The sequence below is a fragment of the Chlamydotis macqueenii genome, chromosome 4 (genome assembly GCF_036417535.1).
Source record: "Chlamydotis macqueenii isolate bChlMac1 chromosome 4, bChlMac1.mat, whole genome shotgun sequence".
NCBI classification, from domain to species: Eukaryota; Metazoa; Chordata; class Aves; order Otidiformes; family Otididae; genus Chlamydotis; species Chlamydotis macqueenii.
The window spans coordinates 75,941,796-75,955,313 of record NC_141559.1 but is presented as its reverse complement, the minus strand read 5'-3'; the positions used below and the strand labels follow the sequence as shown (position 1 = coordinate 75,955,313).

The 13,518-nt window shown below is 45.2% G+C and overlaps 1 protein-coding gene across 1 annotated transcript in view; it reads left to right on the top strand.

The window, feature by feature from the left end:
• Window positions 1-13,518, top strand: part of FGFR3 (fibroblast growth factor receptor 3) — a 55,999-nt gene that overhangs the window by 31,470 nt on the left and 11,011 nt on the right. The window contains exons 5-8 of the mRNA XM_086746387.1: window positions 1,201-1,370; window positions 5,981-6,104; window positions 6,521-6,711; window positions 11,632-11,776. Coding sequence (XP_086602513.1) covers window positions 1,201-1,370; window positions 5,981-6,104; window positions 6,521-6,711; window positions 11,632-11,776 — 630 coding nt within the window. The remainder of the gene's footprint in view (window positions 1-1,200; window positions 1,371-5,980; window positions 6,105-6,520; window positions 6,712-11,631; window positions 11,777-13,518) is intronic.

Sequence of the window (13,518 nt, the reverse complement as noted above, 5' to 3'; positions counted from 1 at the left end):
TCAGAGTAGCACTGAGGTGAGGCTGTGATGCTGGGTGGTGTTTCAGAGCATCGTCACTGCTGTGGGAGAGGCCAGCTTTCCCAACGCTTTGGAGGCCATCATCATAGTCCTTGAAGGACCAGCGCCTTCAGTTTGTCTTGGCCAGAAGCACACAGGTCTCTGTGACCAGTGGATTTTGGTACCCTGTGTCAATTGGCGCTTCTTTCCTGTCTGAAGGAGATGCCAGTTACACTCCTTGGCCTCCTCTTGGCTGTTTTGCAGCCCAAGTGCTGTCTGTCCCCATCTCTCTTTAGCCTTGGTACGGAGCACGGAGCTGGGGGGCTGGACGTGGCCCCCGGTTTGGCAGGGAAAACACCCCACGTACCGCTCTGCAGTGTTTCCTTAAGCAGAAATGAAAGCTTGGGAAGTTTTTTTAAAAAAACTTTCTCTTTCTTTCTTCCCAGTATAATGAGTTTGCTGTTGCTGCTGCCTTAATTTGGAGTTAATATGTAATGTTTGTCACACAGCCAAGAAACATCGCTGTACTTGAGGCAGATTATTTTATAAGTATCTCATGCTAGCACTGGTGTTTTAAAACTTATCCCTGTTCAAAGGTAACATGAATCTTTAAAACTAAAATCACTTGTACTTAAAGAACATAAACATGATAAACCAGTTTGGCACTGGCTTTTTTTTTTTTTTTCTTTCCTTCCCTTAAGGAGGCTACACTACATTTGTGCTCACTGAGAAGCAAAATTTTCCAGTGCACTCAGCTAACGCTTTTTCTCTGCTCCCTTGCTGGCCCATCAATATTTTTTTTACAGTTCAAACATCTTTCTGCTGTTCATGCTTCTTGGCTGCTATTGTCCCTCCCGAAGGTACATCTGTATCTTTTTACACAGTGAGGCCAGATTCTCATCCTGATCTGGGATAACTCTCCCTGTTGATTTAAAAGCAGCTACTCTGGATTTATACTGGCATTACCGAGACAAGAACCTGGTCATGAACCTTTCGTCACAAACCTAAAACGCAAACACCCTGTCTACGTCTATGAGAGTCATTTAGCTGGCAAGCATTTCTGTGTCATTTATCTTAACTGCAGCAGGTAGCAATTTAGCTGTCACTCCGCACATGCCAAAGCCTCCTCAAATGCATCTGCTCACCAGCTGATAGCCTCCGTGGCAGAAATGGGCCTGTTCAACTCGATATTTCCTTTCTCAGGTGTCCCCTTCTGGACCCGGCCAGATAAGATGGAGAAGAAGCTGCTGGCAGTTCCCGCCGCCAACACCGTTCGCTTCCGATGTCCGGCGGGTGGAAACCCAACTCCTTCCATCTACTGGCTGAAAAACGGCAAGGAGTTCAAGGGAGAGCATAGGATCGGGGGCATCAAGGTAAGGCCTTGGTTTGGATCTCTTTTTTTATCAGGAGTTTTCTACTGAATGTAGAAAATGGTGTTTCACAGGGATTAACACCGGTACCTGTAGGAGCACAGCCCCGACTATGTGGGAATGGGGGTGTCTCTGGCAGACTTAGCAATTGCTCGACACCAAAATATTAAAAAGGGCTGCTGTCCCGTGGGATTGAGGGCTGATTCCCTCTCAGTTTGTCCATAGTGGTCATTCAGGGACCAGGTCAAAATGAGGCTGGGTTTATGGTTGCGTTGTGGCCAGTGATGAGAAAGCAGGAGTAGAAACTTCTGTCCTAATTCCTGGAGATCTGCCCAGTGCTTTGAGACACATCAGACCAAACCATAGCTACTCCCAGCTTTCAAGGAAAACCTTTGAAGATGTAGGAAGGACCTCACCAAAGAGCTGAACCATCGTGCTGGTGGTCATTAACATTCTTGCGGTATAAATCACTGACCCTTGGTCAAGTGTTGGATTCCCTTGTAGCCAGAGTAGCATCTGCTCCTTGGCTGCTTTCTTCTCCCTCCTTTCTTTCTGCCATGAGGTGTTCTGGAAAATGCTCTGGCTTGTGTTTATAGATGGAGCTAAGGGACACAAAAACCCCACCACACTCAATGCTTTAATTAGCCAGAAGTCTTCTGCGCTGCTGTAGGTGACAAATTCTGGCAGGATTTTAACAGGAAAATCAGCTCTTCTGTGATTTTTTTTTGTTGTTGTTATTACTTTGTCCCCTTGAGGTCACAGTCAGACTCCTTTCTGGTTTTATTTAGGGAGAATAAAACTGGCAGCAGCTCATTATAACAGAATTGGTGTATCAGGAAGGACTCCTGAGCAGTGATTTTTGCCTGCGCTGTGCCAGACCTGGGCTGCTGCTACAGCGAGAAGGTGGTTTTTAGGAAGGCACCCTCATCGGTACTCTGCATGGCTCTGTGCTGATGCCTACCACATCTGTAGGGGCCTAGGCATGCAAAGCATGTCGGGCTCCAGAAACCAGAAGAAGATTCAAAAAAGTCTTCCCTCCCCGCAGTTCTGGGCTGTTTCTTTCCTGTTAGCTCAGACCCGTTCCTGAAAGAGCCTTTTGTGATTGCTTCAGTGAAGCCTTTGAAGCTTCCTCCTCAGCCCTGTCCCTGCTCCAGCCTGGATGAGACTGAGGACATGCTCAGGTTTAGATCTTCTGAAAAGTTAGGGGAAGCAGCTCCTGTGGGTAAACAGCCTTTCTGCAGATAACATTCACCAAGCACAAGCATCTTTTACTAATTGCAGGCTGTAAGGATCATCATGAAGTGTTTTCAGGCTTGCGTGCGCCGTTCTAACGGCTTTTTACAAAACTGTACGACATCAGCTGCACTAAATTATGCTTGCAGAATAAAATGTAAAGCTGAAAGCAATTCTCCTACCCACTTCCCAGTGGTTTTAATCTATCCTTGAGTTTCGATTGACACGTTTTATCCTCTGCAACGCGGTACTGAGTCTTTGGCATCGCTGTGCTTTGTTTCTCTAGGGGCACCTTCCAGCAACAAGCTGATGCTTAAAGAGCTATTGAAGGCAATGTCAGGCCAATTACAGCAAGATTGGTTTAAGCTCTCTATCTGTCTAGGTGTAGTTCTTTGTCCCTTTCTTGATATAAAGACATCATTCTCTCTCTGTAATTTTCCTTCCCTTATTTGCTTGCTTTTGCTCTTGAGCCGCGGTTGGATGTAAGTAGTCTAATGTAAATCTCATCCAGTATAAATATACTGATAGATATCAGCTGAGATTTGAACCAGAAAAAGAGATTGAAAACCTGCTCAGTATCTCATGTATTTAAGATTTAAATTCCCTGTTACAACTTAGCTTCATAACAGGATTAGGCAGCTTGAAAAGAATGGACAAGATCCAGATCTGGCAGCGTTTGGTTGGCTTACTTCATCTCAAGATCTGGTCTTAGCCCAGAAATCCTTGAGCTGGGAATGTTCTCATTTGTTTTCAGCGTGTGGAAGAGTTTAAATGTTGACTGTGAAAGGTCTGTGGTCAGCAGATGAAAGCTGACCACACTTCCACTTCTGCCTCCTGCAAATGGCATTTAGATCCCCTGTGATTGCCCTGTGTGAAGTCTGCAAGAGAGAAGGGCGAGTGTTGAAAACATGAAGTCCAGGCTAACCTAGTTCTGTTACGGTTCATCCTTAAGTTGTAAAGAAAAGAAATTCATATGACTTATCATATGAAATTTCCCAAAGAGCATTAATGGTTAAATCCTTGTTGGAATCTCTAATATCGTAAGCCTGTGTGTGTTAAATGACCCTAGAAGGGAAGATTGAGGGGGAGGGGAGATAGAGGATTATCCCTTCCCCAGACCATTGCACTGACTTGCATACCAGTCTGGCAAACACGGACTGAGGTTCCAAGTGTGTCTGCAAATGTTTGTTTCACAAGGAGCCAAGAATGACAACACCAAATAAACCAGAGGGATTTCCAGTATCTTGCCCACTTGATTAATGCCTGCACTAAGTCACTTCATGTTTCTAGTGTTTTATCGAGTACGGCAACTATCCTGACTTGGCAGCATCTCTTTTTATTAATCCTGTAAATCTAGACACCAGTCTCAACCTTAAAAAATAAAAAAAAAAAAATCTTGCTGCTTCTAGAAGAGTTTCCAGAGAAGTTTCGCCCCATGAGTCTGTGTCCCCCAGGTCTTGCTCTTTGTTCAGAGTCCCATCACAAATCTGACAAAGAGAAGTTCTTTAAAAGTGTCATCAAAGTGTCTTTGAAAGTGCATCCTAGGTGAAACACCTAATCTGGACCTGATTTTGTAACACAGGTCAGACTAGGGAGTCATCCATGTGTCTGGAGCCCCATTTCCTTGGAGTAGCTCCTAGGAGTTCCAGAGGCAAATGCTTTGCAATGCTGAAAAGTGGATTAAAAAAAGTCTGTAGACACAAATATGAAACAAGCCAGTATGGAAATGAGCCCCTAAGCAGCCACGAATTTGCATTGAAACTTCCTTGGCAGTCTGGTATGTTCAGCTGGGAGCTCAGGGTCCAGGCTCTCTGCTCTCAGAGCTCCCCTTACCCTGTAATTGCCGCACTGTCACAGAGATGCTCCAAGTGGGATGGTGCTTCACAAAAGGTGTAATGTTGGTTCTGCGCTGGGCTGTCCTGGGTGGGCAGAGAGTGCAATTGGACCTGACCAGACATCTACAACAACCAAGATTTCTGTACAAATTGTTTAGCCTCAGCTTCCTTTCACTGATAACCTGAAAGGAAAGGCAATGCTGTATACAGCGGTCCCTGAAAAGCGGGGTGCTCAGCAGTGTTCTTCCCAGGGATTTACAAAGCGAGGGGCTTTGTTAAAGTGTTTTTTGCTTGCTTATCTTGCAACTAAGCTGTCTAGTCCTGAGACTTTCAACCTTCTCTTTACAAAATTTGGGCTTTAATTGCAACTTGGCCCCTTTAAATGAAAGCATGTGGATGCAATTTATCTGTAGCAGAAGAGGTTAAATGACTTAATATTTGAGTTCACCTGCTGCAGCAAGAAACCTCCAGGAGCAATTACACCCTTGTTTTTTCTATCAGCCCTGACATTCTGTAGTGCAGTGTTATTGTAATCTCTTGCTTCTGTGTCCTTGGAGTCACCTTCAAAATGTTTAATAAAGTTAAATGTTCTGCTCTGGGCGGCAGAAGGCATCAAATTAATATCCAGAGATTTGGAGAGCTTTCATACGCTACGCATCCTGAAGTCATCTTTGTTAGTGTTGGTTGCTTTCTGTATTAATTCAAGATTTGCTTTCCATTTCCGTTATTTCCTTAATAATCATTAGAAACAAATGCTGCAGCGGGGAGCACAGGGCCGCGGGTCAGGCTGGAGACATGGGTTGTGCTTTTCCTTCTGCTACTGAAGAACCAGCAGCTCTGGATATGAGCCACATCCAGAAGGCCAACGAGTATAAAACTTGGTGCCAAAAGAGAGGGGCCAACCAGGCATTGTAGGACCGGACTTGAGGCTAGGCATGTTTTGTTCTGGTTTTTACAGTGAATTTAGGGGACTAACTCAGTTGTAGACACCCAGTTCTGTTCACATGCCATGCCCTGTTGCTTCCATAGCACAGATCTTTTAAAATCTATTATAGATGGGGTAAGAAGTCTGGTTTTTATTGTTTCTAGTCATCTCGTGGGTTATATGTAGCAGTTGGTAAAGGTCTGCAGATAAGAGTACAGTATTGTGAGCTCACAGAGTCTCTGGACCAGAGAGTCTGGCAGGAGGGACCAGTGGATCAGGGTTGTCTTAGCTGATGCCTTCTGAAGTCGTTACTCTAATGAGAGGTGCCACATTCAGCCTTCAGCTAGTTTCATTACTGTTATTTCGTTATTGTGGAAGCATTTACAAGTCCCCGTTGCAATCTCAGCATATTACATTGTGTTGCGCTGTTCCTGCATGGGTCTTAATTCCTTTTCACATTAAGCCGTTAATAAACCTTGAAATGGGTCCTTGTGATGTTTGGGTCTACTCTGGGGTCCATTCATGCTGGCCAAGTGTGTAGAAGCTCACTGATTGTTGACTGATTTGAATAGTCTGGTGATGATGGTGCTTGACCACGATGGTTTGATTTCCTCTTCTAGTTACGACACCAGCAGTGGAGCTTGGTGATGGAGAGCGTTGTGCCATCAGATCGAGGAAATTACACCTGTGTTGTGGAGAACAAATATGGCAACATTAGGCACACGTACCAGCTTGATGTATTAGGTGAGATTTCACTGTTTTCCCCCAGCAGCTGATCTATGGTGATGTTGAACAGGCGTGTGGTGGGATATGGGAAGCAGGAGCTTGATTTCCTTCCCCAGGGGCTGGATCATGCATCTCTAAAACCAACAACAAGCTCCTTTTGGCCAACAATTCAGCCTCAGGTCTGTGATTAATAAATTACTTAGCTGCTCTACAGAGGGACCAGAAGGAATGGCAGAGCAGAGATGCCTCCTCAGTTCTCAGGTGGTTCTTCCCTGTTTGGCTTGAGAAGCACTGGGTAGAGTGGTGGCCAGGACGCTCAAGGCAGAAATCCCACCCTTTCTGCTAACAAGCCAGAAGATGATGGGTTCAGAGGAGAATCCTTGCTGGAGGAAGGACGGATAAATTAGGATTTCCCTCTCTTGTGTTTTTTTCAGAAAGGTCACCCCACCGACCAATCCTACAAGCAGGGCTCCCTGCCAACCAGACTGTGGTAGTAGGGAGCAATGTGGAGTTTCACTGCAAGGTCTACAGTGATGCCCAGCCTCACATCCAGTGGCTGAAACATGTGGAAGTCAACGGCAGCAAATATGGACCCGATGGGACGCCCTACGTCACAGTGCTGAAGGTTGGTAACGTGCTCCTTCTTCTCACCCTCAGGGAAGTCCTTCCCCTGCCTTGGTCTCGGTGCTACATTGTGGGGATGCTCCCACAGAAACTTACTGCCATTCTCATGGCAGGAGAGCTCAGCACTGAGTAAAGGTGCTTGCCATCAATGGAAGCCATAAACTTTATCTACATTTATAAATAAGCTCTAGACTAGCAGTGCAATTTGTACCAGAAACTTCCAAGAGAATATGTTCAATGCCAAGGTTCCTAGAAGCGTAATCATTATTTAAATCAGATATTTGGGAGCTCAAGGTTGCGTTTTCTGTAATTGTTTTGTGTCTATAAGAAAAAAGTCATGGGGATAAGCAAAGAGCAACTGTTGGGATTGTTCTTTCCTTTAAGCCTGCACAGTGGAATACCCTGCTTTTTGGAGGGCGTACAGCAAAAATGTCCTAAAGTGGATGTTCCAGACTCTTCTGTTTGCCAGAGATAACACAGCTACTGTAGTGACACAGATAAGCAAAGTAGTTGTAAGAGCTGAGGCAACTGTGAGAAATGCAGCATAATAAAAGAGAAGCTGTCAGATTGCATTTGACCTGAAATTATAAAAATAACCTTTTTTTACAGCTTCAATGGAGGTATTTTTGGGCTTATTAAAATAAAAGGCTCCCAACTAAAACACATTCTTTCCTTTTCCAAGTGAACACACTGCAGTGTACACGTGCTAAATAATGCTGAGCTACCAGCACCTGAGAGCCAAGATGGTCTTGTTCCAGCCACTAACATTTGTGAGCATTGCTATTATCCATGCTCAGGAAAGCCTATTTTTTATTGAGCAAAAACCACTTAGTAAAACTCTACTTTGCTAAAACGCTTTTTTGAAAGAGAACTTCCAGATTACAGCCAGAACAAAGCCAGTGGGTCTGGTTTCCCCTCAACCTATACAAATACAAAAAGTAGAGAAAAGAGAGTGAAAAGCACATTGGACTTCTAAAATCCCTAAAATATCTTTTTTTTTTCTTTTAATAATTAAAGGCATACTGTGTTGGTGTTTATTAAAATACATAGAGCCAAATGGAGTTTTTCTGGCTCCGCAGTTACACCTGAAAGCAGATTTTGTCCCTGCAGTTCCAAGCTGAGGTTGCCCATGGACATTCCGCGTGCACATCTTGCTGCACACGCCCTTCTCCTCTTTGTATGAAGTTTACAAAAAAAACCTTCACTTATCAGACAGCATCTAGAAAACTGTATCTCAGCCAGATAATAAAAGCCAGAGACCCTGGAAATAATTACACAGATTGAAATAACAGATTGGTTGGAAAAAATGGCTGCAGATAGTTCTTCAGGATTGGCAACACGGGCTCCTCGCGAGTTGATAAAAGTTTTTCTTTTCTCGCCGTCTCTCCAAATGTGTTTGAATTATGCATATTTGAATTTCCCCCTGGTTTCACAGCCCAGTACCAAGCTCTGAATAGCTGGCTGTGTCACATGCCATCTAGTATAGTCTCCGAGCTCTGTGTGTGGTCCCCGTGGGATAAAGTGCTACCTTTTGGAAGTTTACAGAGCCGCTGCGAACAGTGGCTTGTGTCACAAGCACAAGCTCCCATTTTGCTGTGGCACAGAACATATAAATAGTCCATATAAATAGTGTTTTAAAATTAAGTTGGAGCGGCACCGAGGTGGCTAGGTAATTAGAATTGCCAAATACCTTCTCTTCTGTGGACGGCAAAGGCTCTGCATTCCTCGAAGGGGAGCACAGGCAGGCGTTTGAAAGTACAAGTTTTGTTTGGTTTTATTTTTTTGCTGAATAGGACCAGCACACGTCTATTTACTACTTCTGGTTAATCAGGAATGCTTTGAATTGTGTTAACGCCGGCATCAGCGCTGGGGCACGAAGCATTTCCATTTTGGGATGCATCTTTTGTGCACCAGTACTGGGCCTCTGTGGAGCTGTATCAGGCCCAGCTTTGCAGGGATTTTTTTTTTTCCCTAATATGTGTGTGCTTGTTTTTTAAAAATAAAGATCTGATAAAATGATCTCACTGGCGTCTTGGGGCCAGTCCATTAGTTTCGTGGCCTTGTTCCCCTCATGCTGTGCAGGGCTGGTGCTTAGGCCCAGCATCCTGGCCGTGTTGCTGGAGCAGGGTGCTGTTAACAGCCCTTCCCTGCCCACAGCTGCTTTAGAAAAGGCTCTCTCCTGCCCCATCCTATGGTGCCTGCAGGGAGATAAGGCTTTTTTATCAGCCTGCCCTTCCCTCCTGCTTTCAGGAGATGTTGTGGAGTGTAGGAGCTGCTATGGGGCAGCTTACGTATGAGGAGTATCCCAGTCTCCATCAGAGCGAGGGGGACAGAGACAGCACATGAAATTCCCCCCTCAGATCTGAATGGGGGCAGGCAAAACCCACCCTGGTCCAGATGGATAAACTGAATGCCGTACTTTCAACCCATTTTTCAAACAGCCTGACAAAACCAAGCCATCACCTGCATCAGTTCCTGAAAGCCTGGGATAATTTGTGATCAAAGGAAACCCATTTTTCTTTGCAGTCGAGCACTAAATGCATTCCAGTTACAGAGGGGGGGTTGGCAACACTGTGCCCAAGCTTTGTCAAAGGCTAAATTGTATGTTCTGCAGTGAAACGTGCCTAGTTTAATTATAAACAAGGCAGCAACAGCAGGCAGGCATGTTTTCCCCACTAGTCAGGACAGACAGACTTGCCAGACATAAGCCTCAGAGATGAAATCAGGTCAAAACCAGATCAGACCTGGACATCGGGACTCCTCTCTGATGCCACCTCTGGGTTCAGTTCCTAAAAACCTATCAGGTCTGGCACCCCCTTGAATTTAGTGGGCTGCCAGTCATATTGGCAGGATCAGGCCTTGAAATCGAAGGCACCAGGGCTGGAGAGCACAAGCCCAAAAATGAGAAGACCAACTGTTGTATCTTCATTTCCAGAACTGAAGCTGATATTTTTTTCTAGACTTTCCCTAGGCTTCTTCTGAGGCCACCCAAAACAGTTGTGCATTTTCAACCAAAATAAAAACAACTGTTTAGGGGAAAAGCTGATGTGCTGTTGTGGCAGCGTGGAAGAAGAGAAATAAAACCCTCGCTTGAGAGTCTGAAGTTTGTGTGATTTATATGCACCACTTTATTTAGTAAAGAAGAGCCTCCTATAAGCAGTGGAAAAAATTACAGCTAATTTCTGAAAGGCAAAGTCAGCAGCGAGTTTCAGACCGCCACTGCTTATATTTTGTTTCCAAATTCTATTTTGGAATCTGATAATTGAAACAGTATTTGCTGAGCTGGGTTGCAAACACAGATCTCTGCTTAAGCCCTTTCTCCGGTGCTCCTGTCTGCAGAGTTACTGAGAAACCATAGGGCCTTTGCTGTCAGATGGAGAAGTGGGAAATGGGTCTGCTTTAAAAAGAAAGAAATCACACGTGTGTTGCTAGTGAAGGGAAGGGAGTTCACTTGCACGTGGTTTTGGGGGCCAAACGCAACTCCTCTGCTTCACCGAGGTCCTGGGGTAGGTCTCTCACCGCAGGGTGAGCCGGGGATGTTGCCACAGCTGAAAAGAAAATAGCCATGCGCAGTCAATCCTAGCTAATGTAGGTGCGATGGAGGTATTGTCTGGTTTACTGAAGTTCAGGTTTCTGTCTATTCCTGCAGTCTTGGATCAGTAAAAACGCTGAAGCCGATGCTAACCTAAATCTGTTCAATGTGACAGAACAAGATGAAGGAGAATATCTGTGTAGAGCCAACAATTTCGTAGGCATAGCCGAAAAACCATTTTGGCTCCACATTCGCAAACCAAAACCAGGTAAACCACAGACTCTGTCCCAAGGCCCTGGCAACTGCAAGAATGAGCTATAACATTTTTAAGAAGCTAGTGATTAAAATTACTATTCATTTTGTATTATACCCTGTCAACTGGCGCTGAATGGCTTTATCTTATTTTCTTGCTTTTTTTTTTTTTCTTACAAGAATGTAACGCCTATACAGCAATTGCCATGGAAAAATTCCCACAATAAAATGACTGACAAATTTTGCTATCAACTCTTCATGCTTTTATTCCTTTCCCTTCCTTACAATTGAGTGCTGATAGCAGAATTGCATGTTAATGACCTGTGACGTTCACAGCTCTGGAAAACCAAGCTGTTTCAAGATTTTCACCTGTAAAACTGACACAATCGGTACACAGGTTCCTGTCACTTGGAGAAGTAATGGAGAAATAAATATCAACATTGGCTCATGCAAGGGAGCATGTTTAGTGGAGAGCAGCAGCAATCTTTTGGGGTTGCTCAAAATTTTGAAATTGGGTTTGATGCCAGCCTGGAGGGCTTGGCTGCTGTGCTGCTCAGTGCCACTGCAGGAAGATTCCTTGCAGGGACCTTCTTGTAATCGACCAGAGTTGTAGTACAGCATCAAGGGCTGTGTAGTGAATATATGGCTTTGAGATGCGTACTCTGAAAAAACTCTAAAAAGTTCTAAAATTCTATATTTTTCAATGAACTAATGAATCAAAATGTTTGTATGTCCCTCTGATCAGCACTTGAGTCTTTTCCCCACTACATCTCCCCTCCTTTCTCCTTTCTTTCTTCCTTTCCTCTCCTCCTTTACAACCTTTCTGTCTCTCCCCTGTACTCACCCCACTAACCCAAAGTCAGTCATATTGTGAGGGCAATTTTTCATTTGGATGCTTTTGCTTGCATGCTTCTTTAGTGGGACAGAGTAAGAACCTGGTGAAGGGAACTTTTTTTGCTTTTGACTACAGGTTGCAGAGGGGAATGAATAAATAAATGTGGAAGATGGGCCATTGGAAAAAAAAACCCACTTTAATCTGCTTTTGAAATTTGCCTGTGGTGTCCTCACACTTGCTGGGAATGTGGCTTATTCTCTGTTATCCCTCTTTCTATATGTGTGTGTTTTTTTTCCCCGTAGACGGCAGGTGTTAACACAACGGATAAGGAGCTAGAGATTCTGTACTTGCGAAATGTTACTTTTGAGGATGCTGGGGAATATACTTGTCTCGCAGGGAATTCTATTGGGTTCTCACATCACTCTGCTTGGCTGACGGTGCTACCAGGTATTTCCTTCTGTGCTGGCCTCTCTTTCCCTCTCCAGGGTGCCTTGACGTTTTTGCTTTAGAAATGCCAAGTTCCTGTGGACTGCCCCGTGCTTGGAAGAGGGTGCGTTATCCAGGGAGGGCTCTCCTCTGGGATTTACTGTCCCGGTGGTAGATCTGCACAGCAGAAGACCTCTGTTGCATATTCACAGCTGACACTTTCTGCATTGCATCTCAAGATCTAAATTATTTTTGCAGTAATGATACAAAATGCCTAGATGACAAGGAGGTGTTCACAGCCTCTTTGTTAGAAGACTGTTAAGTGTAAAAATTAGGAGCTTTGTCTTAACACTGTCAGTGGGAGAAGGAAGCCTCCCCATCAGATGATCCAAGCAGGGCACCTAAATTGGACATGGACTGTGGATCATCTTATGAAGGAACCTTTCTGTCTAGCCTCAGATCTTAACCTAAAATCAGATGCATAAGTGGTTGATGTGAGTACAGCCTTCCCTGCCTGTAGCATTGTTTCCGCTTCACGGATGAACAGGCCAAGATAGCGATCTCAAACAGAAGGTCGAGGAGAGTCATCTGTAGAGAGAGCCCAGGAGTGCCGGTCCCGGGGGCACTGTGCGCTGCCTGCTCCAGCTGGGATCGATGAAAGCTGCAGTGGGCTTGAAACCCGAGGCCACTGTGGCCACTGTGACCTCAATTTTGTGGTCCTTTCATGTGCAAAGCTCTCATTGACAATGAAACCAGCACATAATATGCAAGAGGGGTCTGCTTAACCAAAGAGGGGGACGAGGCTGTGCTGTCCCTTCACCTGCAGAATCTGCCTCAGGCTACGGGGAAGGCACAAGCATGGTCCAGGAAAGCACCAGCAACATTCATATTGAATCCTGTAGGTACTGTGCCTTGCAGATGGTGCAAAACCAGACCTGGAGTATGTTCAGTAGACCCTTACTGAAAGGGCACCCAAAATCCTGCACGCTTCACTTTGGCTCACCCAGTCATAGACCATATTTGAATCCATCTTGCAACACATCCATCTCAGGATGTGTTTAGGAACTGGAAATTTTGGCATTTCTAATCCTGACTCTGTGGGTGATTTGGATGTAATCACTTTTACTGGGGCTCAAGAGGGTTTCCTCCATGCCCAATCCTGCTGCCAGTGGGATCTGCTGGTCTTTTCTCTGTTTATTTCCCAGCTCTAAAATAGCTGATCTGATCCTGTTTCTGCTTCTGCCATCCACTGGATGAGAAATCGTTTCCTTTGGTTAGAAGCCTAATGTCTCTGTCATTTTGAGAATCCCCTGATACTGTCTCATCCAATTGTTATGCTGTTTTTACAATGTATGAACTCACACCTTTTATTTAAGCAAAGACTAAGCAGGACAAAAACCACCAAAAAACCTGAAGTGGAACTTTATATTGAAGTCAGCCGCAGTGAAAGGCAGTGAAAGTCCGTGCGGCAGCAGGCCCCGAAGCATTGCCCACAGAGAAGGTGCGGGATACAGCCCGTCTGAGGAACCTCTCCTTGTAAACCCCTGCCCACGCTACAAGAGGAGAGACGCGGAGCACAGGGAGAGACGGTGTGAGCTGAGGCAGCAGAGCTGTGGCGCTGACGGTAGTGCCTGATCCCGGGAGATCTGATCACCCTTCCCCACAGGAGGAGATGGCTGCTTGGCAGGATCAGGCACTGCACAGCTGACACACAGGCTGGTGCAGCCCCCGATGTCACCGACAGCCATTTCTCTGCCAAAGAC